This window comes from Myripristis murdjan, chromosome 20 (assembly GCF_902150065.1).
Source record: "Myripristis murdjan chromosome 20, fMyrMur1.1, whole genome shotgun sequence".
NCBI lineage: Eukaryota > Metazoa > Chordata > Actinopteri > Holocentriformes > Holocentridae > Myripristis > Myripristis murdjan.
In genome coordinates this window covers 10,959,302-10,985,568 of record NC_043999.1, presented here as the reverse complement: position 1 = coordinate 10,985,568, position 26,267 = coordinate 10,959,302, and the positions used below count along the sequence as shown (strand labels likewise).

The 26,267-nt window shown below is 41.5% G+C and overlaps 1 protein-coding gene across 2 annotated transcripts; it reads right to left on the bottom strand.

The window, feature by feature from the left end:
- Positions 1-7: 7 nt before the first annotated feature.
- On the bottom strand, positions 8-20,820 carry LOC115378705 (phosphatidate phosphatase LPIN2). 2 transcript variants are annotated; one of them, XM_030079136.1, is made up of 20 exons: positions 20,746-20,820; positions 12,964-13,164; positions 11,391-11,486; positions 10,927-11,222; positions 10,466-10,579; positions 10,161-10,287; positions 9,424-9,859; positions 8,146-8,245; positions 7,385-7,572; positions 6,787-6,880; positions 6,582-6,651; positions 6,386-6,469; positions 5,982-6,058; positions 4,600-4,756; positions 3,734-3,882; positions 3,332-3,418; positions 3,053-3,205; positions 2,174-2,288; positions 1,816-1,919; positions 8-1,725 (listed from the first exon to the last, which is right to left on the bottom strand). In XM_030079136.1, the coding sequence occupies exons 2-20, from the start codon at positions 13,153-13,155 to the stop codon at positions 1,581-1,583; spliced, it is 2,784 nt and encodes a 927-aa protein (XP_029934996.1). In that variant the 5' UTR covers positions 13,156-13,164; positions 20,746-20,820; the 3' UTR covers positions 8-1,580. The 2 variants fall into 2 exon arrangements, with proteins under 2 accessions (XP_029934996.1, XP_029934997.1); XM_030079137.1 differs by having other exon boundaries at positions 5,982-6,055.
- Positions 20,821-26,267: the final 5,447 nt, after the last annotated feature.

The following is a 26,267-nucleotide window of genomic DNA, read 5'->3' as shown; positions in this document are numbered from 1 at the left end:
CAATGGATATGCACTATTGGACTGTTTATTATGAATATACGTTATACAGTAAACGCTAATAGTATATACATAAGGTAACTTTCCAAAATGACTTCATGTAGTTTCAAGTAGATCAGAATTATCAAACTATAAAATTTTACCTTCAATAAGTGATGTCTGAGTGCTCACACACTAACAAGCACAATGCAGATCAAACAGTTAACGCACCAATTAAAAACTACTGTTCTTTAAACAGTCATCTCGAACAGACTTTAAACATGTTACACCCAAATGTAAACTGCATTACTACAAGATCATCACAACAGTCTAGAGATTATGTTTTAACAGCCAAGGCATTTAAGATTGAAAATTGAACACTTAACTATGCAAATACTTTGAAAATGCCACAGACACAAGTTTTTATGTGTGTTGTCGCCACACAAAAGTATATCACTTTCATAGAAAGAACACATCAAAAGGTACAAATGTTACAGGAGTGTGAACTGGAGAAAAAAAAAAAGACGAGGCAAGACAGATTCTCAAAACAGCAAACCCAGAAAAAAAACATCAAGAGCTTTGAAAATCATCTGACAGAAAACTAATAACAGCTTAAATTTGCTATAACTCATGTTACTCACTCAAGTTTGGGACAGTACTTTGTTTGTGTGCAGAGGTGTGAACAGCAACATCATCTGCAGTTCAGAAAGTGCTTTCTTTACTTTTGAGAACTATAATTGCAGTCCTGCTGTTGCTACCAGGCAGCCGCTTCATCTCATTTCTCTTCACTGTACATTAAACAAAGTTTAATTCACATTACTTCATGTTAGACTAATAGTGCAAAATCCTCAAGCTTTGAAGCAAAAAAAGTCAATATTTCCATACATTAAATAAGGCCTTAACGAGAAGACTACATAGCTGCTCTAAATATTACCATGTATCTTTTGAATTTTACCACAGTATGGCATATGTTTTAAGGATTATCTCAAAGTTCAGGGGCACGACAGTCAGTGTTTTGTTTGACACCAGAAAGGGGTCCGCTTTATGTACACTGCCTAAACAAGTGCTTCACCATTTCATTTCACAAGCTTGCAAATAAAGATTGTGCAAAATATAATGAATAAAAACTGGCATATGTCAGGCATCCGACTTTCATGTACCGAAAGCTAGAAAACTGCATTCGAATACACCGTTCTTCAGCGAGGTGTCCCTCTGTCTGGCACTGAGGATGCTCTCCAAGCTCGTGAAGGGCGTTACATAGTCCCAGAAAAATGATCGCAAACTAGGATGACATCTTGCTATATTCTTTCAGAAAAACAGAAATACAAAAATATCCCAGACATTTTCACTATGATGGAATATACATCTCAAATTATCATATTACTATTCCACTTGTTTTGACAGGTTGACATCAACATAAAAAAGTAATAAGTCAGTGCATACACCCACTATTGCTTCAGATTACGTTGATTTCAAGTGCTGAATTCAAAAGTTAAATTGTTCATCATAGTACCAGCACAAGTAAGATGAATCGTAGTCGCTGATAACAAAGCTAGTTTCAGTACGTACTTCATGCCGTACAGTATGACAGGTTGCAGTGCGAATCAGAGCAGCTCCTCAAAACAGACCTCAGCGATGGGCTGTCTCCAGAAACAGAAAGAGCTGAATTCTGGGAAGCTGAAGGTGGCACTGTGTTCCTTACTCCGTAAAGGGAAAACATGCTCCACCAGCTCGCTCAGCCGGCTGTACCTGCAAAGTGGAGGAACAGGCGATGGGAGTGAAAAAACAAACAAACTGAGAAGCTGCTGACAGAAAAATAACAGCTTGTTCAGGGCTTACGATGTCTTGTTGCCTTTAGCCTGCTCCTGGATCAGCTCTCCCTTGGGGTTCACGGTGAATATCCGGCACACCGGCACACCCACGTGCTTGTAAGTAAACACATCCTTAGGCACAAAAAGGAAGGAAAAAAGGCTCATTTGCAGAGCAATTACATTTAATTGAACATAATCTTTTATCTCTATGTGGTCGGTCAAATCAAGATATTAGACCTTGGGGGTTTATTTTTTGTAGCAGGCTGATATATGCAACATTGAGTGATTGAAGACTGTAATAAAGCCAGATGCAAGTGAGCTATAAAAACCATGGAACATAAATAAACGTCTCAATTAAAACAAAATTATACAAATGTTAGACTTACACTCTCTCTGTTCCCAAAGGCAGCGTAGAAGGGATGTGTGTTGGGGTGGAACAGGTTCCTGATGTCTGTCAGGCATTCGATCTTGAACTTCTCAGGTTTTTTCTCTATTATCTCCCTAACAGAGGAAAGGATTAAAGGCTTAACTTCTGACCTTATGCTGGCTCTGTAGCTGCCCACTCAAATTGAGCTTGATTCTCCAAGACTGGCTATCACCTATGACCATTAAATAACACAATAAGCAAAATATTTACTGTCTTATAGCACACAGAGACTGTGATATATTTGCAGAGGTTTGAAGAGACTCTTGATCAATAACAAGGACTCAGCTTCATCACAGATTTCTGACTGTCAAAAGTCAAAACTCAATTTTCAGCTTACGCCCCCACTCACCCCCACATTCTCACATTTTCAGCTGCCCAACACAGACGGGCCACGCTACAGGCCAGCAACCAGTGTTGCAATACATTTTGCTCTCCAAAAACTAAACGGAATAAATGACAAAGTAGAGTTGCACCAATGAGTATTGTGAAATATTTCTTGTTCACTACATGTTTCTCTTGGAAACATGCAGCTTACACTACAGGATAGTGTAAGCTGTCTCACAGATCTGACCTGATGTTGTGATTCTTTGGCTGATAAAAGGCACAGATTAAACATTAAACTACTTTCTACTACCTCTCCATATGTACATTTTTATCATTAACATTTAACAGCTCAAATATGAAATTCCACCGATTGATTTCCTTATTCTACAAACATACATTTGACACTACCACTATTTTAAAGAAGTGCAGTATAGGTCCTTTAATGTTTGTGATGCATTTCAGCTACAGCTCCAAGTGATGCTGTTTTACAGTAACAATAAGAGTTTTTTTTTACCTGTGGAAGGCAGAGAACAGGCTACTAGGGGACAGCATGAGGGGTCCCTGGGGCAGGATGGTTCCCCGGTCGTTCACCCAGTGCAGATAGCCTCTGGTCATGTCAGCCATGCCAATCGCTCGGGCCGAACAGTACAGGAACTTGTAGCCATTCCTGTAGCAAACAACAAGAGTTAAAACTTGATTTAATAGAGGTCATTTCATTCTAGCAGTCACTGTTTATTATCTTGTATACGAACAGCATCATGAAAACCAGAATGTCATCTACATTGAGGCTTACTCGTGCACTGAGTGGTAAAGCTTAGCAATTCCTTGATGAGTCCAGTCTTTCCCAAGCTGAGGTAGAATCTGACCAAAAACATCTGATCTGAAAAAAAAAAGAGTAAGAGTTTAATTCCCAAGCTAATACACTATCCATAATGGCTGACCTACACAATGAGTGTCAGTAAGTGACCTGAGAGCCTTGTCCAACATGTTTCATTATGAGGGATGGCTTAGATAATATGCTTAGGCAGAGACTAATTAACTGACTACCAGACCTCCCACTTCACATGGTGGCAATGGGATTAGAAGATTATTAAGAGAGTGTAATTCTCTACCAGCAGCTGAGAACAATGTGAACTGAGCAGCACAGAGACCACACATCTAAAGAAAAGGTGGGAGCATTCAGACGTTTTCATACTTGGTGATGGTGCCATCGATGTCCGAGATGATAACTTTGTCGTCCCAGTTCCACAGGTAGATGGTGCCCACGCAGCGGCACGTCCCCTGGTACTGAGTGGTAATGCTGAAGGTGACATCATTAGGCCCCTCCCTCAACTTAAGGCTGGCCTGCAACACAAGAGAGAGGAGTGACGTGACAGGTTTTAGTTACATAACTTTCTCTGACGTAAAGCTGCTCAAAAGGCAGGCATAATCTCATTGGTGAAGTTAAACCTAAATGGGCAGAGCCAAAAAGCCACAGTTTCTGGAGCTCAAGCTGACTGACAGCCTTGAATGACAACGAGGGAACCAGGGTCAAATTAGTATACAAACAGAATGGGGCTGTTTTTTTTTTGTTTTTTTTATTCATTCATTCATGACCAGGGTATTCATGACCTTGAAAGGTCAGCAACCAAACTTGCCAAGAGACATATAAACCAGTATGGCTAGTTTGACTTGAAAACGTGGTAGTGTATTTTATAATTATGGGGTAGTTAAAAAAATAGCAAAATCAAATTCTGGGGGATTAAGAGGTAAATATTTTGCAGTAATGAGGGACTTATTAAGTAGTTAGGGTGTGATTATTTTCATATTGACCACATACCAAGAAACAGAGAGTAATTATTGGAGACTTGTCCCCTGTAATTATGAAGCACCTACAGGCTATGCAGGCTGTTAGTCAAGCTTGTTACCCCGTAATTACAAGAGTTACACCGTAATTACAACTTAACTATTTAACAAGCTCCTCATTGCTACAAAATTGTTACCCCTGTAATTCCCCAGAACCTGGTTTTGTTACCCAGTGATTATCCCTGATTAAAAAAAATCAGTGATGAGTGCTCTTACGATTTGGTCAGATGAGAGGCGGAGGGACTTCTTGTAGGATGGACCTGGAGCCGGCACTGGGCCTTCTGTCTGCACGCGCTCAGTAAGCCCCAGTGGAGACGCCACAGCATTCAGCTCTTTAGACTCATCATCGCTGGAGGACTCGACTGCTTGCTGCCTGCAGGACAACATGCAATTTTACAGCTGTAAGAGCAGAGCTGGAGTCAGTTCCACCTTACAGTCCAAATCAATTGTAAGACCAAGTCCTGTAGATTTTTAAGTCAAGACCACGTCCAAAGACAGTGGAAAACTAGAGACCAAGTCAACACTGAGCCCTGGACAAGGATCCTCCTCAGGCTGAGCACGTTTCTTTCCAAATGCAAAAACAGGGATTAGTTTCCTAAGACTGACCAGGTATAATAAAGTTCTATAGCCTTCCACATCCAACTAATCAATGCATAGGATTTGACAAATCAATATACTGAAGTTTGAGTGTCATTAAAAACTATGGTTGAAATCTCTACATACATAAGCGTGCTATGTTTCAATAATATAAGTGCCGATACCGGATATTGGTTTAAGACTACTGCTTCATAGTCAACCAAGCCAAGAAAAATGCTGAATCATTTATGGCCACAAGAGGGCAGTAGAACATCACATCTGCTTGTAAGTGCCTTGTAACTCTGCCTCGTCTAAGAATGATGTTGTAGTGTTAAGTATTTTTCTGTCTGGCCTTCAATTGTAGATAGATACTGAGCCCATCATGAGAGGTATCAGAATTTTTCAACCTGGAACAAACATTTAAATCCAGTTTTGAGAATTATTATGGTAAACTTGTGTGTTTGCACTCTGTTCCCTATTGACGACAGTCTTGTAGTCCAGTACCAGGAAACAGACTGTCTTCTCTCACTTATATATCTCTGATGCACACTATCTCTTGTTAAATATCTCAGGTAATTAGCTCAGATGTGCAATATAAATGTCCAATTGTAAATACATACTGCTGCACATTGGTCATAAATTATTTAGTCATTATAACACTGTATAGTTGTGATGTACCATGTTGTGCAAACATAAACATCTCCAGCACCCTTATTTATTATTCCAAGGTATTTCATTTTGTTTTTGTTTTTTGTTTTTTGTTTTTTTTTTTCTTTTAGTTTTCGGGTGATACAGAAGCTGCTGTAAACCGGAGTCAAATTTCTTGTATGCATAAGCACACTTGGCCAATAAAGTTGACTCGCTGATTCTGATGAGGTCGTGAGGCAGGATGACAACACTGTTTGCTGACTAACGTGCTAATCCGGCCTCTGTGGGTCATGTTTTACCAGCAGTGCTCGTGTTGGTGTGAGTGTGTAGTGTGTAGTGTTGTGAGTGAAACAACGGCTTTGTTGCTGACTCACTGTGTTTGTGGGGCCTCGTGGAGGGCAGGGCTCTCTCTGGTCAGGGACTCCTGCCTCTCTAACTTGGTCTCTGATGACTGAAAAGAGGAACAGCCATCATAAGTCTCTTACTTTACAGAAATGTCTGAAAAGAGGAACAGCCATTATAAGTCTCTTACTTTAGAGAAATGTCTAGTATGAAAAATCAAAGTACAGTAAAAGTCAGAGTGAAAATATCTTTTATAGCTAACGATGCAGAACTGGCAGGCAATGATTACTCACACATTTGGGCAACCTGTTCCTCATTTGCCTAGACTCATTTGGAATGCAAATCTATGCCAACAGTGTGGATTCCCATGAAGATACCATATACAGTAAACAAAGCAGGTCCATTATAAATCTAGAGGAACTACACAGTGTAGTACCTGCTTCACACTGCTCTTTCTCCAGAACCACCAGCGCCCAGACTTCTTTGGCATTTTCTCCTTCACCCAGGCCTCCTCCGTGGCCTGACATTCAAACACATGATTCAAGTGTAAATGTGTAAAATAAAATGCGTCAATATAAATGCACTAAATAGTACGACGCAAATATGTTAGCCCAGAGGAGGAGAGAGGGTACCTTTGGCAAGTTCTTCTGAAAAGCCTGCATGCTGAGTATCAACGGCGCCGCCAATGTCCAATTGTAATATCTGTAACAAATTCCTTTGGTTTAATACGGAAATCTTGAAATGGTCCTGGCATAAGAAATCATCTGTTATTTGGTGTGATGTTAGGGTGCACCTGTTTTAGTGCAAGTGCATATGCATATGAGTGTGCTGACTCACCTGTTTGCAATTTTAACCACCAAATTGGGATTGTCGATAATTGCTGGATTCTCAGCAAATTCATGATATGTGATGATGTGCTCCATGAATTTTTCTGGAATAAGTGGTACAAAAAAAACTGATTATAAAGCCAATCTTCACTTTTTAGATTAATAACATCAATTATGCCATTATGCAATGGATAATTTAAGAGCATGTGAAAAGTGAAAGTATACTCAAATTATTTAAGAGACACATTTTTAAAGGGGCAATAAGTAACATCCGTATTGCCCCATGGCACATAATGACCACAATATATACATCTTCAGGTTGTTGATCAATACCAATGACTCGACAAGTACTTTGACAAGGGTTGAGATTTCTGGCTTTCAAAAACTTAACTTTGAAAAGTAACTCTCTGCTCACAGGAATTTCAGGCAACATGCGTGGGAGATGTTGTATCATCGCTGCCATCATTACAACCCACAGGCAGAAGTTGATACAGGTCCTAGATTATTCAATGCCCCTTTAAGGCTTTATGGGAACAGCTCAAAGACTCAACTTTGTTGTACCTTAGTATTCAATAAACCACAGCATGGGACTGTAGATGTGCTTTTACCTTTGGAAATCTCTGAGTTCTCGCCAACGCCCCCACAGAGCGACAGGGTGACATCAGGCAGGTCGCCAGCAGAGTCTGACAGACACTCGGTGCCACTGTCTGCTGCTGCGCTCCCCACAGACTGAGGCGACTGGGAACCAGAACGCCTCCCCACCTCCACCCAGTGCTTGGGAACCTGCTCTGACTCACTGAAACAAACACAGACAGGCCCATTTCACACATCAAGAGAGCTGACCCTGCCAAATCGCTGATGTATATAAATAGATGCAGCCTCTTTTGTTTGCTCCTGAAGAGCCGTCTGATGCCAACTTTACACACTACTTCTGTGTTTCTGCTTACAGCCAATCTGCCGTGGCCTGTTGCGGCCCCTTGGCTGTATTGTCAGTATGAGTCAAAAGCCTCTACTCTGCACCACCACACAGAAATAACATAACACCAGCATCTCTATTTCCTAGTCCCTCAGTCATTTTTCCAAGAAAGCGATGCATTTTAAGAGCTCTGTTTGGAATAAATATTTACAATTAGATGAAATTACAACCATGGTGATTAACCCATTAAATGACACTTTTATCAGCATTAGATTGCATTAGTAAATAATCTGTCTGTCCGCATCACAGAGTGCCTCATCAAAATGTGTCTTTCAAGGTGCATTCCTCACTCTGTGGCCTCCTGGTATAGTTTTGTAAACTCTACAACTATTGTTACAATAAATAGTGTTGATAGTTAATATAATGGCTGTTCTTTGGCATCACAGTTTGTACCTTTTAGGAAAGTATCGAGCAACAACATCAGGTTCAAGTGCATTCAGGTCATCCAAGTAGATATCTTCAGGTCCCTGATGCTGGCTCCTCTTCCTCACACCTTAGACAAAGGAAGACAAGGAGACAGGAAGTTTCAATTTACTGACAGCTGACTTTGGCCTTTCACTTCCTTTTCCTTCAACGTCTGCATGTGAATGAACATCCCCAGACTGAGAACATGAACCTTGGCCCAATTCAAAACCACATCCTTCCTGTTAACATTAACTCACACATTCAGTCGGCACGGTGTAGATTATCACCCGACTACCTAGGGCTTTCTTAAGACTTTCCCATGTCCTCTAAGATGAAAAGTCAAAAAAAAGAAAGAAAGAGTAAAAAAAAAAAAAAAAAGTAGTTATTTTCTTTGGCAATGGGGCTGAAAAAAATATAATAATCTGTAGCCAAACAGATTAGCCAAACAGATTTATGACATCCCATTATAAATCCATAGGTAGTAATATGGCGTTGGTCCCCCCTTTGCAGCTTTAACAGCTTCCACTCTGCTGGGAAGGATTTCTGTAAGATTTTGGAGTGTGTCTGTGTGAATTTTTGCTCATTCATCCAGAAGAGCATTTGTGAGGTCAGACACTGACGTTGGATGAGAGGGACTGGCTAATATTCTCCACTCTAGTTCATCCAACAGGTGTTCAGTGGGGTTGAGGTCACGGCTCTGTGCGGGCCAGTCAAGTTCTTCCACACCAAACTCAGCCAGCCATGCCTTTATGGAGCTTGCTTTGTGCACTGGGGTTCAGTCACAGTCATGGACAGAAAAGGGCCTTCCCCAAACTGTCCCCACAAAGTTGCAAGCAGAGAATTGTCAAAAATGTCTTGGTGAGCTGAAGCATTAAGATTTCCCTTCACTGGAACTAAGGGGGCCTCAGCCAAGCCCAGAAAAACAAGCCCACAGCGTTATCCCTCCTCCACCAAATTTTACAGTTGGCACAATGCAGTCAGACAGATATTTTATCTTTTCTATATTTCTCTATATCTAAGTCTATATTTTATCTTTTCACTCAAAGTACCTGTTTCTTGGCTGGAAAACCATAATACTTTAATTTCTCCTTTCTGTTTTTCAAAAGCAATTCCTAGGATATTTACTGTGCTGAAAAGGCTCAGTCTTTTCCTGAAAAATGTACACCATCTACATTCCAGGTTAACATCATACCTTCATACCAGAGATGAAAACATTTGAACAATAATACAACATTTTGTGAGTATGAACAAAATAAGGTACTGCACCTCTCCTCTTGGACTGGGCGTCAGCCGTGTGGTCGGCCCCACAGGTAGCAGAGCCGCTGTCCCTGCGGCTGGGTGGCGAGGACGTCCACCTTGTCTTACGCAAAGGTTTGGTACCGAGGTCAGACTGGTTGGGACACGACTCAGATATAAAGCTACTGGACACTGAAGGGTTTGGCTCATGTTGCTCAATGTCTGTACTGTGCATGCAGCAACTGGGCTCTGGTGTGGCAGCGGGGGACTGGGGTTTGGAGGAGCACAGATCAGATTTGGGGGTCCGAGGCTCTGGCTTGACGATGGTGCAAACAGGGTCCATGGATCGCTCCATTTCTCTTGGCTCTGCCTCCATGGCCTCTGAGCTGAGGATGACCCGGAAATGTGTGCTCTCTGAGGGTGTGATGGTCAGTGGTTTTGGTTCAGATCTGTCTTTCTTGCTGACCTGGATAAAAAAGGGTAACAGCATTAAGATGTAGTATGAAATTTGCAGTGTTTTTAATTATGAGCCATTAAAAAGGCCACCAGTGTCTTTATTATCTTTTTGTCTTTTTTTGTCATTTAATCTTAATGACTCTGCAAGGGGAGAAGCTTAAAAAGGTCAACCCATGAAAAAACTATGACTATTAAGCCTTACATCTTTTCATTCATATTTGTTTTTCATGGTTTGACCTTTGTCAAGTCAGCACTTCAGTCTTGAATGTGTGTTCTTTCTACTTTTCTTTAAATAACGATATGAGCCTTACCCTGGTAGATTCTGGAAATTCTCCCCAGCTCCACTGCATGTGGGACTCCGCCCTGAGCATGCTCTCTGTCGGCTTCACCATCAACTCGGAGTCACTCTTAGGTGACATGGGTTCAGTCAGGTCAATTCTGTAAGCAAACACCACAGCTCCTCTGAGTCAATTTTAGCCTCTTTATGTGAGCACTTTGTTTTATGACATTCTGCACTGTTTGTTTTTATTAAAGCAGAGGAAAATAAAATCTTCTTGATCATCTCTTGTTTGCACAGACTATGTCAATATTTGAGTGGAAAAACAGCGGGCCATACGTAGTGGACGGCGACCAGTCTCCATCAGAGAAAGGGTAGCTGTCCCATTCCAGGGCGGTGAGGGGGGAATGTGTCTTGTGCTCCGTGCTGTCCTTCGTGGAGAGTGATGATGCTCTGTGGATGAGAAGGACGTAAAATAACAACCATGCCTGAACGTGCACATTTTATATTTCTGGTTTAAACCTCTGTGACCCTGCCAATCCCATCAGTGGGTTTGTCAACACAAAGGCACGCTGCATGGCCGAGCTTTGTTCAAAGCCACACAACTTTATTTTAAAATCTAGCAGAGACCCCAAGGTGTCCAAAGATACCAAATATGTCCTGCTGCATTACTTGTGAATATTTATAAAACGATGCACAAGATATTAAGATATATATTATTATTAAGATATATTCTATTTGATGTAATGAAGCAGCCAATATGGAATTCAAGAGGTTTAGGCATAAAGTAAACTATTTACCTTCCATTGTGTGTGTTGTGCTCTTCATCTGAACTGAGCTCATAGATCTCCAGCTCTCCGCCCACAGGTGTGGTCTGTTCCTCCTTACGGGGATCAGCCTTGTGCTTCCTCTTGCGTCTTTTCTTCTTCTTGCCTGCTGTGTTGGAGCTGGGCTGGTGGCTGCCTGACGCTGGCTCCTCTGTTCCCTGCGGCTGTCCACTCTCCCCCGCTGAGCCCCCAGCTCTGGACTCCCTGCTCCTGAACAGGACCTCTTCTGTCGGGATGGGTGAGGTCACAAGGTGGGCTGGGACAATCTCCTGTGTGTGGGTACAAAAAAATAAAATATAAAGGGTCATTATGGAAGATCAGGTCAAAGGACTGGTCTAAGTCATTATCCCAATGCTGATGAGCTGTACGGGAGGACAAGGTCAGAATCCTGCTGAAATTCAACATTAAATTCTGTTTTTATCACAAACTGTACTTACATTGTGCTGCTCTGTCTCCTGGACAAAGAAGGCCTCTCCATTGTCTCCAAGCTTCATGTGTAGTTCTACTGGTTCCCCATTGATCTCAATGTCAATCTGCACAGTCAAACAACACATTACTAGACAAAAGTACCATCTACTGAATCATCAAGTCAACCAAAGTTTTAAAAGTTTTTCTTTTCTTCTTTTTTCCTTTTTTAAACAGTGAAGAAACCCAGATGCATGTTCACACCATGGTTCACGGATGAAAACTGGGCCACAGATTTACCTGCAGTATTAGAGTTAAGCCATAAGGTAAACAGTGCACAGCTTGTACCAAGGGCTGCTGTTTTGCTTACTCATGCAGGCCACAACTTAAATCCCTGAAGTAAACAAACAACTAAGCACTGTGGTGACCGGGTTGAATTGGTTCATTTAGGGAAAAAAAAAGGAACATAAAAAAAGGAACTCAAAAAGTACAGTCCTGAGCTGTGTGAACAAAACAAGTTTCCTTCCATCACAATGTGTTCAAAAGGTTTAGGAAATGAAAGTAAAACAACCTACAGCAAACATAAACAAGAAGCTGACCATTCACATATGGTTTCAATCTTTGTATTAACTTGCTTAGTTCCTCAAAAATTAAAAACATCCTTTTCCCCACATTATTTACAAAGCAGCTTAAATCATCTTGTCTGACAAGCAGTGACTCTGCTTCTGACGCAGTCCAGCCATCATGTAAGCTTAAGAAAGATAAGGTTCTTATTTAAGACCCTTTGTTGAAAGGGGATAACTTTTTTCAAGTCGGAAAGGTCAGGCTAAATTTAGCTTCAGAGCGTGCATCCCACCTCAGTCCTTAGCCACCAACTACATCTATAAATACAGAGGAAGGACAATCCGGTCTTGTGAGAAGCAGATGATAATGTTCGGGGGGCTTCACAAGGAAGGTGCTGACGTGAGGACAATTAGAAATGAAGAGACAATAGGGGGACATAGATGTGTTGCCAGTGCAATGAAGTGAGCCAGTTTCCCACACTCATTAAGGCTGCACGATTACTTTTAATCACTCTGTAATCACACAATATTGAAATATCGTCAATATTGAACAGAACACTCACTTTAAACATAAACTTAAGATGTACAGTTGAAAATAATTTATATTTTTGGCACTTAAAATCTGTGATTGCTAATTGTGATCAAAGCATGTAGTAAAATAATTTTAGACATAATAATGCAGCCTTGAATGACCTTACCAGTGATTTTCAATGTTTGGCCCATTTACATTTCATATGGCAAAGACCATTTTGCAAATCAGGGTGTGCAAGGGGGTACTAATGATTTCACAACATATAATCAAACTGTGTACAGCAATTTAATATCATGTGGAATGAATGGAAGTGACTGGATAAAATATAGGAAAAATGATATTGGTGTTGTTAAATACAACTGCTTGCTTTGTGAGAAGATCAGCAAAAATGCAGATTATAATTGTAGATATTACACTTAAGGTGCCAAATCACGGGTATGGTTCTTGAACACTCTCACAAATGAAGGCACATGCACAAAATCACATCTGCACACCTGTGTTTGCACCTACCACTTTTTCCCTAGAGCGCAGCACCCCCAGTTTTCCAAAGCGCACGTGGAAAGGGGAGCACTGAAACGTCCCATCGGGCTGTCGGACCACAATCACATCGATGCAGCCTGACAGGGTGGCCTGGTTGATGCCCTTGTAAAGCTCCTTTACTGTCACCAGCACCTGGCCCGCCAGCTGCCCCACGTAGTTCATGGTGTCCACCTATTACAACAGAAAATAAACCGATCAGTCAGGTATATAACAATATTACACACCGTAAACATCTGTTAATACGCCCACAACGCATGTGTTTGTCAAGTTCAGACTGCAACACCCTCAGCAAACACTGAGCGCCATCCTGCAGATGACGTAAGTTTAACACAGATGATGTTACTTGAATTAACTGCATACTGTATTTTGTTGGTCATTACTAGGCCACTGTCCCTGCAGTATGTGCTCCTGTTGTTCAGAATAGTCTGCAACAGAAATGCAAGCCGGTCCCTAAACACAGTGGCTCTGTCCCATTTTCCTGAAAAGAGTCCTTGGTCGATCCAAGACTTAATCAGGCCCTCCATTGCAGTACGACTGCAGACCAGATCACAGCAGACAGCGTAGTGTCGGCAAGAGCCCAGTCCTGTCTATCTCCGTCCTTATTAGTCACCGTTCCCACAGAGACTTGGTTTCTTACAGGGCTTCCTTTCTGTGTAAGTGGTGCTGATCTCTCACCTTTAATTCAGATGACAGTGCATGATATCATCAAGGGGGGTGGCCAAAAGATGACACTTGATACAGCTGTTGCAGGACGGCTTTCACTATCTAGGCTCTTCTTTCTAGCTAGACAAAAGTCTGCATTTGATGAAATACTGCACCAACTATGAACTCAAACTGAGGCTGGGCAAACTAAAGTTTAGTTTCACTGTGAATGCAGGTTTTCTTGACTAGCGCCAAAGCACAAAACATCTAAATCCTGTCTTAAATCCCACAGAGCTCTGAATGCAAGCATTAGCCCATATTATGAACGGTGTTTCTACAGTATCACAACTTCTCAAAGTTGGGTGTCTCGCTCTGTTAAGATCTGCTGTAAACAGGTTACACTGCAGCGGAGTTTGATTTGATTTGGGTCACACAAAGACAGTAGAAATGAACGGGAATGAGTCTAACCACTTCAACATCCATGACCAGAAATCTAAAAATGATGAACCGCAAATCAACTGATGGCCATTCATAATTCTGTCAACTCTGAATTTCTGGCAAGATCAGGCCACCACACTAGAGTGGTATATCTAGCTTTTTCGAGGGTCACTACAGATCTGGTACACATCAGAATGTCCAGTCACAGCAATAAAGTCAACATGTGAAGAGTCAGACACCAAAAACTCAAAATATGAAATCAAAAGGCACATAAAAGTCCTGATGAGGCAGGGACAGAGACACAAGAAGGGAAAACGTACTGTAAATATGACATTTAAAAAACTTCAAGGTTGACGTTGCTATGAGTCAGTATTGCCACTGTTTTTGAGAAATCAGTTTCCAGGATCTTTGCAAGATATAATTAATTGATTTTGGCAAGAGAGCGTCAATCCAGAAGCCTATCAACTGCAACTTGTTTGCAGTAGCACTGGTTCAGAAAAAGGTCATGTAGATAAGGTCTTGTGAGTGGAGTTTTTTGAAAAATAACTTGAGCTGACTTATGGGTATCCAGGACTTTGATGTTTTATGTTGCTTAATCTCAGGCTTATCAGAATGAAACTGAAGCTACAGACAGCATAGCAAATGACTATGGCAATTCAGTGGCGGTAACAATTCACCTACTTAAGTGTAAAGAAAAGTGGGGGTGAATTTCACATTTATTGTTAGCCATGTAACTGATTTTTCAAACAACACAGATTAAGAAAGACAAAGAAATAATACGTTTACCCTTCATTTTGTGCCATGAAGACAAGTGAAACTGCATGCAGAGATGAAAAGATGAAAAAAGACCTCATTCTGTCACATAGATGAGTTGAAATATAGTTTGCTTGTTATCGCACAGCCTGCTCTAAAGAAAAGCCAATCATTCATTTCAAAATCGTTAAAACCCCCTTATTTTTAAGCACATGCACAACTGGGATCAATCCCAAAAAACCTTCATCAATGTCAAAAAGACAGACCACTTTAAAATTCTGTCAGTACAAGAGAGCTGACTAGTGATGGAATAAAAAAAAATACGTCCTTCAGGGCTTTTACTCTGCAAGGAGCTGCCAATGCCACAGTGAGCCACACATGCACAGTTTCATTTTAATGGTACTTCTTAGCAACCTGACAGCACTACAGCCTCAGCAGATGTTTAGTTTTATCTGCTGCCCTACACAGTTTGGAGACAAAGGGCTTAGCAGTGCTCTTGTGTCAGCCGGTCATACATACGCTACTGTGCAGCATGTGGGTGAGAGCTGGGCTGGTTCCACAATATGCAGAGACACAGTACCACTGACTTAACCAATGAAAACACAATCACCAGCGGCTGTATGTTTACACGAGTTTGGCTGCACTTGATGCTTTTTAGGTCACTCAGAGTGTGGAGTGATTTCTCTCGACCCAGGACACATCAACTGCGATATATACGTGGTGCAATCTCACTGATGCAAAGAACCATTTTTGGTATTTAGGTGATGCAGCTTACAGTGAGTGGGCAATTCGGTGTTAAATATACTTCTGAAGGACCTCTTCAAAACGTGCTCACAAGGCTCGTGGTCAGTGATGGACACATTTCCCATTTTTTGAGGTCAAATCTGTGATTCTGGGTATCGGACTACCTCTCTAAACACTAGGCTCATCTGCTGCCCTAAGATCTCTCAGCTGTTAATGCATCAGGTCCTTTCAATCGATTGGCATCATTTAGTTCATTCATCCTCTAGTTCATAGAGGAACAAGGTTGCTGCTAATCATGAAGAGAGAGCATCAAGATTGCGTTATATCTGATATTACTGTCAGCTTTGAGTATAACATCAAACAGTGTTTCAAAGTCTCACGTTTCAAACAGAAGGATATCTCACCATGGGAAAAGACTTGACATGAGGCTGGATAAATGTACTGATAAAGATGAGAAAATGTCCATAAGAAGACAGAAAGAGAGAGACAGACAGAGACAGATAGGCCTACATATACACATTTCCTCCAACAGACAAATTAGAGGCCTGGGTCACGGCATTACAACGTTGAACAGATACACTATATTACCAAAAGTATTCGCTCACCTGCCTTTACTCATACTATGAACTGAAGTGCCATCCCATTCCTAACCCATAGAGTTCAATATGATGTCAGTCCACCTTTTGCAGCTATTACAGCTTCAACTCTTCTGGGAAGACTGTCCACAAGGTTGAGGAGAGTGTTTATAGGAATTTTTGACCATTCTTCCAAAAGCGCATTGGTGAGGTCACACACTGATGTTGGTCGAGAAGGCCTGGCTCTCAGTCTCCGCTCTAATTCATCCCAAAGGTGTTCTATCGGGTTCAGGTCAGGACTCTGTGCAGGCCAGTCAAGTTCATCCACACCAGACTCTGTCATCCATGTCTTTATGGACCTTGCTTTGTGCACTGGTGCACAGTCATGTTGGAAGAGGAAGGGGCCCGCTCCAAACTGTTCCCACAAGGTTGGGAGCATGGAATTGTCCAAAATGTTTTGGTATCCTGAAGCATTCAAAGTTCCTTTCACTGGAACTAAGGGGCCAAGCCCAGCTCCTGAAAAACAACCCCACACCATAATTCCTCCTCCACCAAATTTCACAGTCGGCACAATGCAGTCTGAAATGTACCGTTCTCCTGGCAACCTCCAAACCCAGACTCGTCCATCAGATTGCCAGATGGAAAAGCGTGATTCATCACTCCAGAGAACGCGTCTCCACTGCTCTAGAGGCCAGTGGCAGCGTGCTTTACACCATTGCACCCGACGCTTTGCATTGCACTTGGTGATGTGTGGCTTGGCTGCAGCTGCTCGGCCATGGAAACCCATTCCATGAAGCTCTCTGCGTACTGTACTTGGGCTAATCTGAAGGTCACATGAAGTTTGTAGCTCTGTAGCAATTGACTGTGCAGAAAGTCGGCGACCTCTTTGCACTATGCGCTTCAGCATCCGCTGACCCCTCTCCGTCACTTTACGTGGCCTACCACTTCGTGGCTGAGTTGCTGTTGTTCCCAAACGCTTCCATTTTGTTATAATAGAGCTGACAGTTGACTGTGGAATATTTAGGAGCGAGGAAATTTCACGACTGGATTTGTTGCACAGGTGGCATCCTATGACAGTTCCACGCTGGAATTCACTGAGCTCCTGAGAGCGGCCCATTCTTTCACAAATGTCTTGTTTCACAGTCTGCATGCCTGAGTGCTTGATTTTATACACCTGTGGCCAGGCCAAGTGATTAGGACACCTGATTCTGATCATTTGAATGGGTGAGCGAATACTTTTGGTAATATAGTGTAGATCTGCACACCAAATAGCTCCTGTACAGGATTTTATTTTCTACTGTCATGACATTTTGAGCATGAGGCCCTTAATCAGACTCTTACAGACTGTTTGGGATGTGTGTGTCGTTTCCATCATTTCTCACTGGGTTGCAGCATTATCAAGAAAAAAAGTGAATCAGAATATTTCAACAAGAACAACAGCTCAGCGATAAGACTGTATAAGCACCTTACAATGGTTAGCACAATGGTTGAATTAGAGCTGCATACCAGTAGATTGGACTTTGAAACCATTCAGTCTCTAAGAGCAGCTTATTGCAGCAACTAAATTCTCATGGATAACCCTAACACTTTAAAGGAAAGGGAAAAAATATTCTGCAAAATATCTACTGGTGATCAGGTGTAGACAGAACACTTAAAAACACAACAATACAACATCTACCAGTTTCCAACAGGTCACAGAAGTTTTCCTGACAGAATCACACTGTACCAAACAAACTCCACACAACGTCTTCTGCATATTCAAATATTCGTCATGTCTGTCCTGAAGCCCAACTCACCAGAGTCCAGGAGGACTTCAGCTGCAGCCGCTGGTCCTCCTGCTCTGCAGCACCTCTGGGTGCAGGAAGCTTCTTAGAGAGCTCCATGTCACCTCAGGACCCCAGGTCAGGCCAAGCAGAGGGACTGGGTCTGAGGCTGCACCCAGACCCAAGGTGAGACAGCGGCCCCGTTTCCCCAATCCCCTCTCCTCCTCAGCCGGCCTCCTCCTGGTCTGTGCCATGCACCACAGCTCCTATGGCCTTTGTAACAACTCCAGCTGAGCACAAACACTTTGAGGGAAAGTTACCCCCAGCCTGAGCCATGAAACGCTTACATAACCACCCTGAGCACTCGCCCTCCATCACCTCCATCCAAACTCCTCCATGGAGAACTCAAAACAGCCTCAGGTGAACAGAGAATGATAGTGGGGCATCGAAATGCTGCTGCAGTAACCTGTCACCGCTTCACACTTTAAAAATACAGGCCTATGATAAAAAAAAAAATAATGTGATCATGTAGTCATAACTAACCCCAACCAAATGTCAGCTGAGACAGTTACCAGTAGAGCTGCAATGATTAGTCAAATAATTAATTAGTTTCCATCTAGTTTGAGTTTTGAGTCATTTTAAGAGGAAAATTCCCAAATTCTCTGATTCCGGCTTCTCAAATGGGAATATTTTCTGGTAGTGCTATATGACAGTAAACTAAAACAAGACATTACAGGACATCACCTTGGGCTGTGGGAAATTGTGACTAACATTTTTCACCATTTTTTTTTTTTTTTTTACATGTTATGGATCAAACAACTAACACATTAGTTGAAAAAATAGTCAAAAGATTAATCAGTAATGAAAATAATTGTTAGTTGCAGCTCTACTTACCAGTAAATGGTGATGCTAGGTAATAACTGGATAATAAGGTATGACGCTGTGTTCCTGTGTGTTTTTTCCATCCCATTGTACCACAGTTCACTACAGAGTCAAACTGCAGTGCCGCGCTCGTTTTATAGACAAAGCAGAAGTTTCTAGTCAGATGACAGTCATCAGCGATGATAGCAGCACTGTACAACAGACCTCTCCAGTCAGAGATGTTATAGCTGACTACACACTGTCTGCATGAGCTACAGACCATGCCAAATTTAGTAAAAAGACCAGGAGGACCACAGGACTTCATATAGGGCCCCCTCTGCCTAAACAGGACATTCAGAGTTGTTGTTTTTTTTTTTTTTCCTGAACCTAAAATAGTGCCCTTAAAGTCTGGAAAAAAAGTTATACTGGAATGATCTACTAATATAATGTAGCTAGTGCAATTATTGTGGGACAAAACATTTATTTTTAAGTTATTTAAGCCCTGTGAGAAAAGGAGATAGTTAGAAGAGATAAAGAGAAAGTTGACCTTAGTTACACCATTAGAAACGGTAATAAAACGTACAGTATGTTGACCTTTTGAACCTATTCACTGAGAGGGAACATAATTTCATTTCCATTTCTTAACAAGCCTCAGTTTTCTTGGCAAGGTGATATTATTTTGTCATATCATTATCCACCCACTTATTCCCTTGTTCAGACTGTGCTCACTTGATACTTCAGAGCTCTACGGCTTCAAACAGAGCCAATAAACCTCCATCTGTTTCCTAGGATACAGTATGAAAATGCCCCAAATACGACCGACTAAAAACATAAACTATAACTTTGTATTTTTGTGTTGCCAGCTCCAATCGATCAACACTGGTGAATCACTGGTGAGGTTGCTTTGCACCAACAACCACAAACACAGCACAAGCGGTTAGCAGCTACGACACTGTCTCTGGGATGAGAGGACCTTGAGAGGTGTTAATCTTATTTACAAGATTAGCACAAATCTGGCTTTCCCTCTCACCGCACGTCCCCCCAGGCCACCAGACCCAAAGGTGCAACGTGCCTCGTCATCAGCCAGGCGGTGTCTTCTGGACCTGTGGCTGTTGTGTAGTGTTGTGAGGGTTTTCCATGTCAGCCCGTCACTACACCTGCTCAAGTTTTTCTGATGAAACCAGCTGCTGAGGGCTTTGACTGCCATGAAACCTGCTGCTTTGGCTTGCAGATGTGCTGTGCTGAAAACCACAAGATACTACCCAGCTATCCCACAGGCCTACACATACAGCTTTACCTGAGAACATATAATACAGAATATATTATAGAATATATGATACATGTACAAAAAATGCTGAAAAAGTGTAGTTTCACATGTCAACCATTCTAAATATATTTTAGCACACTGGAGATACATTCCTAGCCAACATATTTGAAGGTAGGGCTATATCCACAACATATTTTGGCTACTCATATACATATATTTCACATGAATCGACATGTAACAGGATACTTGTGGACATTTTTCTATGTATTGTATCAAAACTACCATAAGTAACATGTCTCCCCCCTTCCCATAAGGCCTATAGAGCGGCTATGGAGCCGGTCCAGCAGTCCCACGGGGCTTCCCAACACAGCTGCCGGCGGGAGGGTTTAATTTGACTCTCAGCAAAAACATGAAGGGGTTGACCTTAAATTCAACATAAACGGTGGTAAATGACAAGGCGTATTACTGCGTACATGTCCGTGCTATTGCTACCAAGCGCTGTCACCGCGTCTCATCAATGATGCCCAGTGAAACAGGACTAGTTACAGCAGCTACGACTCTTAAAAAAAAAAAAAAAAAGGTTTGAACCACTGCACCGGCGCTGGTCAGTGAATGCCACACCTAATAACAAACAGCGCACACCCAGACGCGCAGTTTAGCGATACATTTGTACAGGTTTCCCGTCAGCGTACGCACTCTGTGGGCTTACCTCTCGGAGTGCAGAGTCCTCCGCAGGGTGCCGTCACACCTCAGTCCTCCTGCGTCTCTGCTCCGTCTGAGCTCGGCTGCTGCTCTGTGGGAGCCGACGGCACCACGTGACCCTGCAGCGCTCCGAGGCTGCACGTGATTGCAATGTATTAGCAGACGCTTTGGGTTAATTATTAGGAATTTATGAGGAATCTCAGCAATTCGTGCCCTTATCAAACCTGAAAATCCACTCTCTCTCAAAACAGAAGCTTCTTGTGCTGCTGATGTGTTGAACAAAACCAGTTACGCTGAGTTTAGGTAAATGACTGCAGGAATCCATCTCCGCAAATATTTTTGTACGTACCTGTCTTCGCGGGATATGATAATATAATATGACTTTCGTATCTTAAAGCATTAGTTTGTTTTCCAGACAATCATTAATATGTAAATTTACGCAGCACAGCGGGACCTGTGGTGTAAAGTTTCAGTTATGCACTGTTCATAAGAGCGTGCAAACAAACAGATATAAACCATATTTTTGGTCACCTTCAGACCTGTTATGCAAATTTATATCAAAATATAAAATTGATAAACTTTGCAAAAAAATAGTCTGTAGACTGTACTGTAAGTTTTTTAAGCCGTGGTTTCTCAAAAGGGTGGATATAACAACTGAAAAGATGACAGACACCGCCTGACTGCAGGCATCAGTATGGAGGAAAAGAGAACAAAGTGTGCGGAAATACTTCAAAATGAATGCATGTGCATGTGTTTGGAATAGGAAAAGAATTAGGCGGACTGAAAATGTGTCATGCATATGTTGTGTTGCTGAGGAAAAATTCAAGCATTCAGATTCACCCAACAGAGCAGGTACTGAGTCCATGTTTGAACTTGTTTAGAGATGGAGCTCCATTAGCAATGTGCATGACTGTGTTTCTCATAAAGCACAGTCAGAGAGCATTCATACAACCTGAGTGACTAAGCAGAAGCTAATCAGCAAATCCAGACAAAAACTTTATGCTGCAAGGGAAATAAGCTTTGGCTCATGAGTTTTTTTCTTTAGTTAGTTAATTTTGCATTTAACATGTATGCATGCGAGCTGAAGGTAAACAGAAAGGGAAATAAAATGCACATGTGCTGGTGAGGTGCAGGCCATTACTCTCAGTCTCACACCTGAGTAACAACACTATAACAAGATATGTGTGTGTCCTCTAGGTGCTACATTTAGAATAACCAGTGGGTTTGTTGATGCAGTGTTTGTCTGAACTTGCATGGAGGGATGATGCATCATATTGTTGTAGTGCAATCAGCCCCATTACAAATGTGATCTCAAGAATTTCAGCTTAGGCATTTTGAAAGATGTCCTTTTTCTATTTTCCCATTCATTCGACACAGTGCAAGATAATGCAAACTTATGCCTGGATAACTTATGAGCTGACAAAATTCTCATTGTGCTTGCCACACAGGAGGTCAGAGGTCATGGTCAAGTACAGAACAGCACTCCTGCAGCTGGTAGGGATTTTCAGTGTTTTGCTCACTCCCACTGCTCAGATCCGTGCTGACTCAGGGATTTGAACGTGGGCCCTCGCTATGAAGGGCGATCTCCCTAATCTTTACCTCACTGTCCTAGAAAAAAGGCACAAAATAACAAATGGAGTTGACCGTCCACCGGCTCAGGAGTAGAAGCAACAGTCAGTGACCCATGAAACAAGAGCAGAGTCAAGCTCACGGCTTGCTTTATTGCATGAGGATTTAGTGGACCGAGTTTCACATTGAAGTTTACTGTCTGTTTTGTTTTTGTTTTTTTTGACATAATGACTGAAAATATGTTGCATTGAAACATAATATTCATGTGTATTTTGCATGTAGCAATAAACATCCACATTTTGAAAGACCAAGAAAGCACTCCAAGGCTTATTTTTGTATTTAGATATACTTTCAGATGCCGGTATACTACAGATATTGTTTGTTCCTTCTATAACCTATACATTACCAATGCCATTTCAAATTGGTGGAGGAAAAAACAAGGGCAGGGCTTGGTATGCAAAAAACATCAATTTCCTGGAAGTAGTTGTGTTCACTTCAAAAGAGTTGGCTGAGATACATTTTTCCTTCATCGCTTTGCCAATTTTGTGCCCCTACTCTTCCCAAATTATTTCTGAGTACACCATTTTAAACCATCTGTAAGACAAACTCTTAATGATGTTGAACACACACAGTATTTTTAAATATTTGAAAAGATTAGATGGTAAAATGAAGTCAGTCAGCGTTGTATGTTGAAAAAGTCGTGGTCAGCTCTCTTCTCTGCTCTTTTCACAACTTTTTTTCACTCGTTGATGTGAATTAATTCTGCCCTGTTTCACCCCAAGAATTTTGCTGTGCTTCCCTATAACCAGCAGGCATCCTCCTGTATCCTTTTAAATTTTACTGGGCTTTATCATTTTAACCAATAAATATGCCATTTTATTCATATGATTAAATACATACACAAACAAAAACACAGATCTAATAACAGCGAACCACAGAGATTTTGCATAGGCTCTTTGGTGAACTATAATGTGAAACTAAATATAATCTCCTGCTAACATTGACAATCCATTATCTGTGCCATTAGTGAACATGAAGCATACTGTGATGATAAATATTTTACAACAGCAAAGGCAGTGTCTAAGTGATGTTAAGTGAAAACACTTCTATCATATCAGGCACAAAGCCTCACAACCCTCTAGTGCTAGACCTGCAATGTCTGATTTTTTCTTTTTTTTTTTTTTTTTTTCCCAGGGCCCTTTCTCTTTTGATGCAAGCCCCAGTTTACTCTGTGCTCTCTGACTCAACATCCGGTGTGAGCTGTTCCTCCTCATCTGCGGGCGTCTCAGACTTCTCTGGCTGCTCAGGCTGTTCAGGTGTCTCAGGCTTCTGAGGCTGCTCAGGTGTCTCTGGCTTCTGAGGCTGCTCGGGTGTCTCAGGCGTCTGAGACTGCTCGGGCTGCGTCTCCTCTTTGTCGGTGGCACTTTCTCCCTCTGTATTTTCTGAAACACTGGGTGCCTCTACAGCATCGACTTTTATTACCTCCTCCTTGCCCTCCTCCTCCACTATCTCCTTACGTTCACTCTCCTTACTGTCTTCCACCTTTTCCATGGGAGGAATTTGCAAACTTTCTGAGTCTACAATAGAATAAATTATAGAGACTTAGATGTAATAATTCCAAATAAATAAAAAATACATATCTATGATATTAAAAAAGGCATGGGAAGGACACTCCATATACACTGAAAACTGTCTGAGATGTCACACAGTCATGCACTCGCTCAACTTCATCCTCCTCACCCTTTCGCTTCTGCACTTTATTTCCGGTGATTGTGGTTTTCATCTTTTCCTGTGGGGTGTTTGGGCCAAACACTACGTTTCCATCTGCATCAGTGCGATATGAAGTGATTCCCAGGTCAGGTAAGCTCGCTACGACAGCCACCTGATGAGAGGCAATTTCAAGTTAGACATAATCATTGCAGTGATCTCAGTCTGAAATCAGAATCAGCCATCACACCGCCAAAGAATGTCAGCTACTTACCCAGGGAGTTCAGTGATGTCAGCAATACCATTGATTATGCTATCCAGATACACTTGACAATGAGCAATAAAAACTTTAATGTAATTTTTCCATCAAGAACACTAAATGCGTGGCCCACGTAATGTCTTGTTCTATCACAATAAGTTTATATCCAGTTATGTGATATTATAACTTACTGTATATAACTCGTGTCTTGTTTGTGGAAATGGCAACACTTGAGACTCAAAACAATTTTCTGATCAATCTCAGACACTAAAGTAGCATCTATCTATGTTTTAAAGTGTGCCTCTACTACATGACTCCACAGTAAATATGAGCTGTTTCCCACGATGTCCATCTAAACCACAAGGAAGTGCCTCTCTTGCACAGTTGTTGAAATACTGTGTTATGGCTGCTGAATTTTCCCTATTGCCATCTTCACCAACCAACCCATTATTTCCAAATAGAGTGGTTCAACTTGAGGACATCCTAAGTAAGTGTTTGTATATACACACACAGCTGTTTTGGTCCAGTCACTTTTCCTGTGTAGTAAATACATATCATATTCAAGACTCTAAAGCAACTTTTACGATTGTTCTGCAGAGATACAAGCAGTTCAAATTTCTGTAAAGTGACTCCTAAATTCAAATAATTAATTTGGTGAAAGTGTCTCCTAATACTATAGGCAGTATTTGATCTGGCGCTGTGTACTTCCCCTGGCTGTGAAACTGTAAGGCTTGTCAGACACACTGTTACTCTGTAAAAACCACATCTTGGTTTCCATTACAGATGGCATGTGATGTCGAGTGCTACTGACTTAACTCTGTTTGCCTTGATGCCCTTATGAACACGTTGTTGGTCTATGTCATCTACATATAAATATGTTCTGGGGTCAGTGAAGATTTTGACTTTGACTTCACCCACATGTTCATGAGCATAACTACTGCCTGCAGGAGTGTGTCACCTTAAAAAGCATGTATCAGCAGTTTTCAGTTCCCCACTAACATGTTGTGGTGAATGTAAACCACTTCTCAAGTCTAATGTTATGATTTACTTCACCATGTGGACGTATGATACTGCATTACACACAATAATACTCCACGTTTAGGTAACACTGTAGTTCTTATGCATAATTATTGATAATACCTGTCTGTGGTATCTATGAATGAGTAAAACTTATTTTAAAAAATTACAAAATATAATTCAAGTGCAGTGTTGCTGTGTATGATAGTACCGTTGGATGCTGGTGACCAGACAAGGGAAAATAACATTAGTTTCTCTGAATTACATTAAGGTGAGCTCGATTTTTTTTTTCTTCGTGCTCTTTTAGATAGTGTTCATCTTTGGGTAAATGTCTCTCTTTTTTTTGGAGAGCATCATCAATCAAGCACACCTTAAGTAATCATAATTAAACAGATATTTGGATCAGGGTCGGATTACGGTAGAGGGGATTCTCCATGCGGATGCTTGATCTTCGTCAGTCCAGTCTACAGAAATCGTGAAAAGGGAAGAGTCAACTGCAACGACAGAGTAAATTCGTGAAGGGTAGGGAGTTCACCACAACACAAAGTGAAACAACTCAAGAGGAGGAGGTGGGGGAGTACATGCTCTTTTTTTATTAGTCTTATCAAGAAAACAGGGGGGGCAAAGGAAATGATGCAACAATCACTACTGACTGGTATTAACAATAATTTCATAATCAGAGGTCTATTGAAGTGGACGTGCCATCATAATCAACACTTAAAAATGATGGTGAGGGTGACCTGTGATCATTAATGAATGACAATGGAGGGGATGCATCACAATGGTAAGTAACAATGATGGTGACCAACATCAATAATAACAAATAAAGGGACAAGTGGGGTGATACATTCACTACAAAGACAAGAAGACAGTGGAGGTGATGTCATAAACATTCAAAGTGACTGTGAATAGAATGGAACAGACAATAAACAGTCAGTAAAATCCATTCAAATTGCACATTACAGTAATACCCAGTG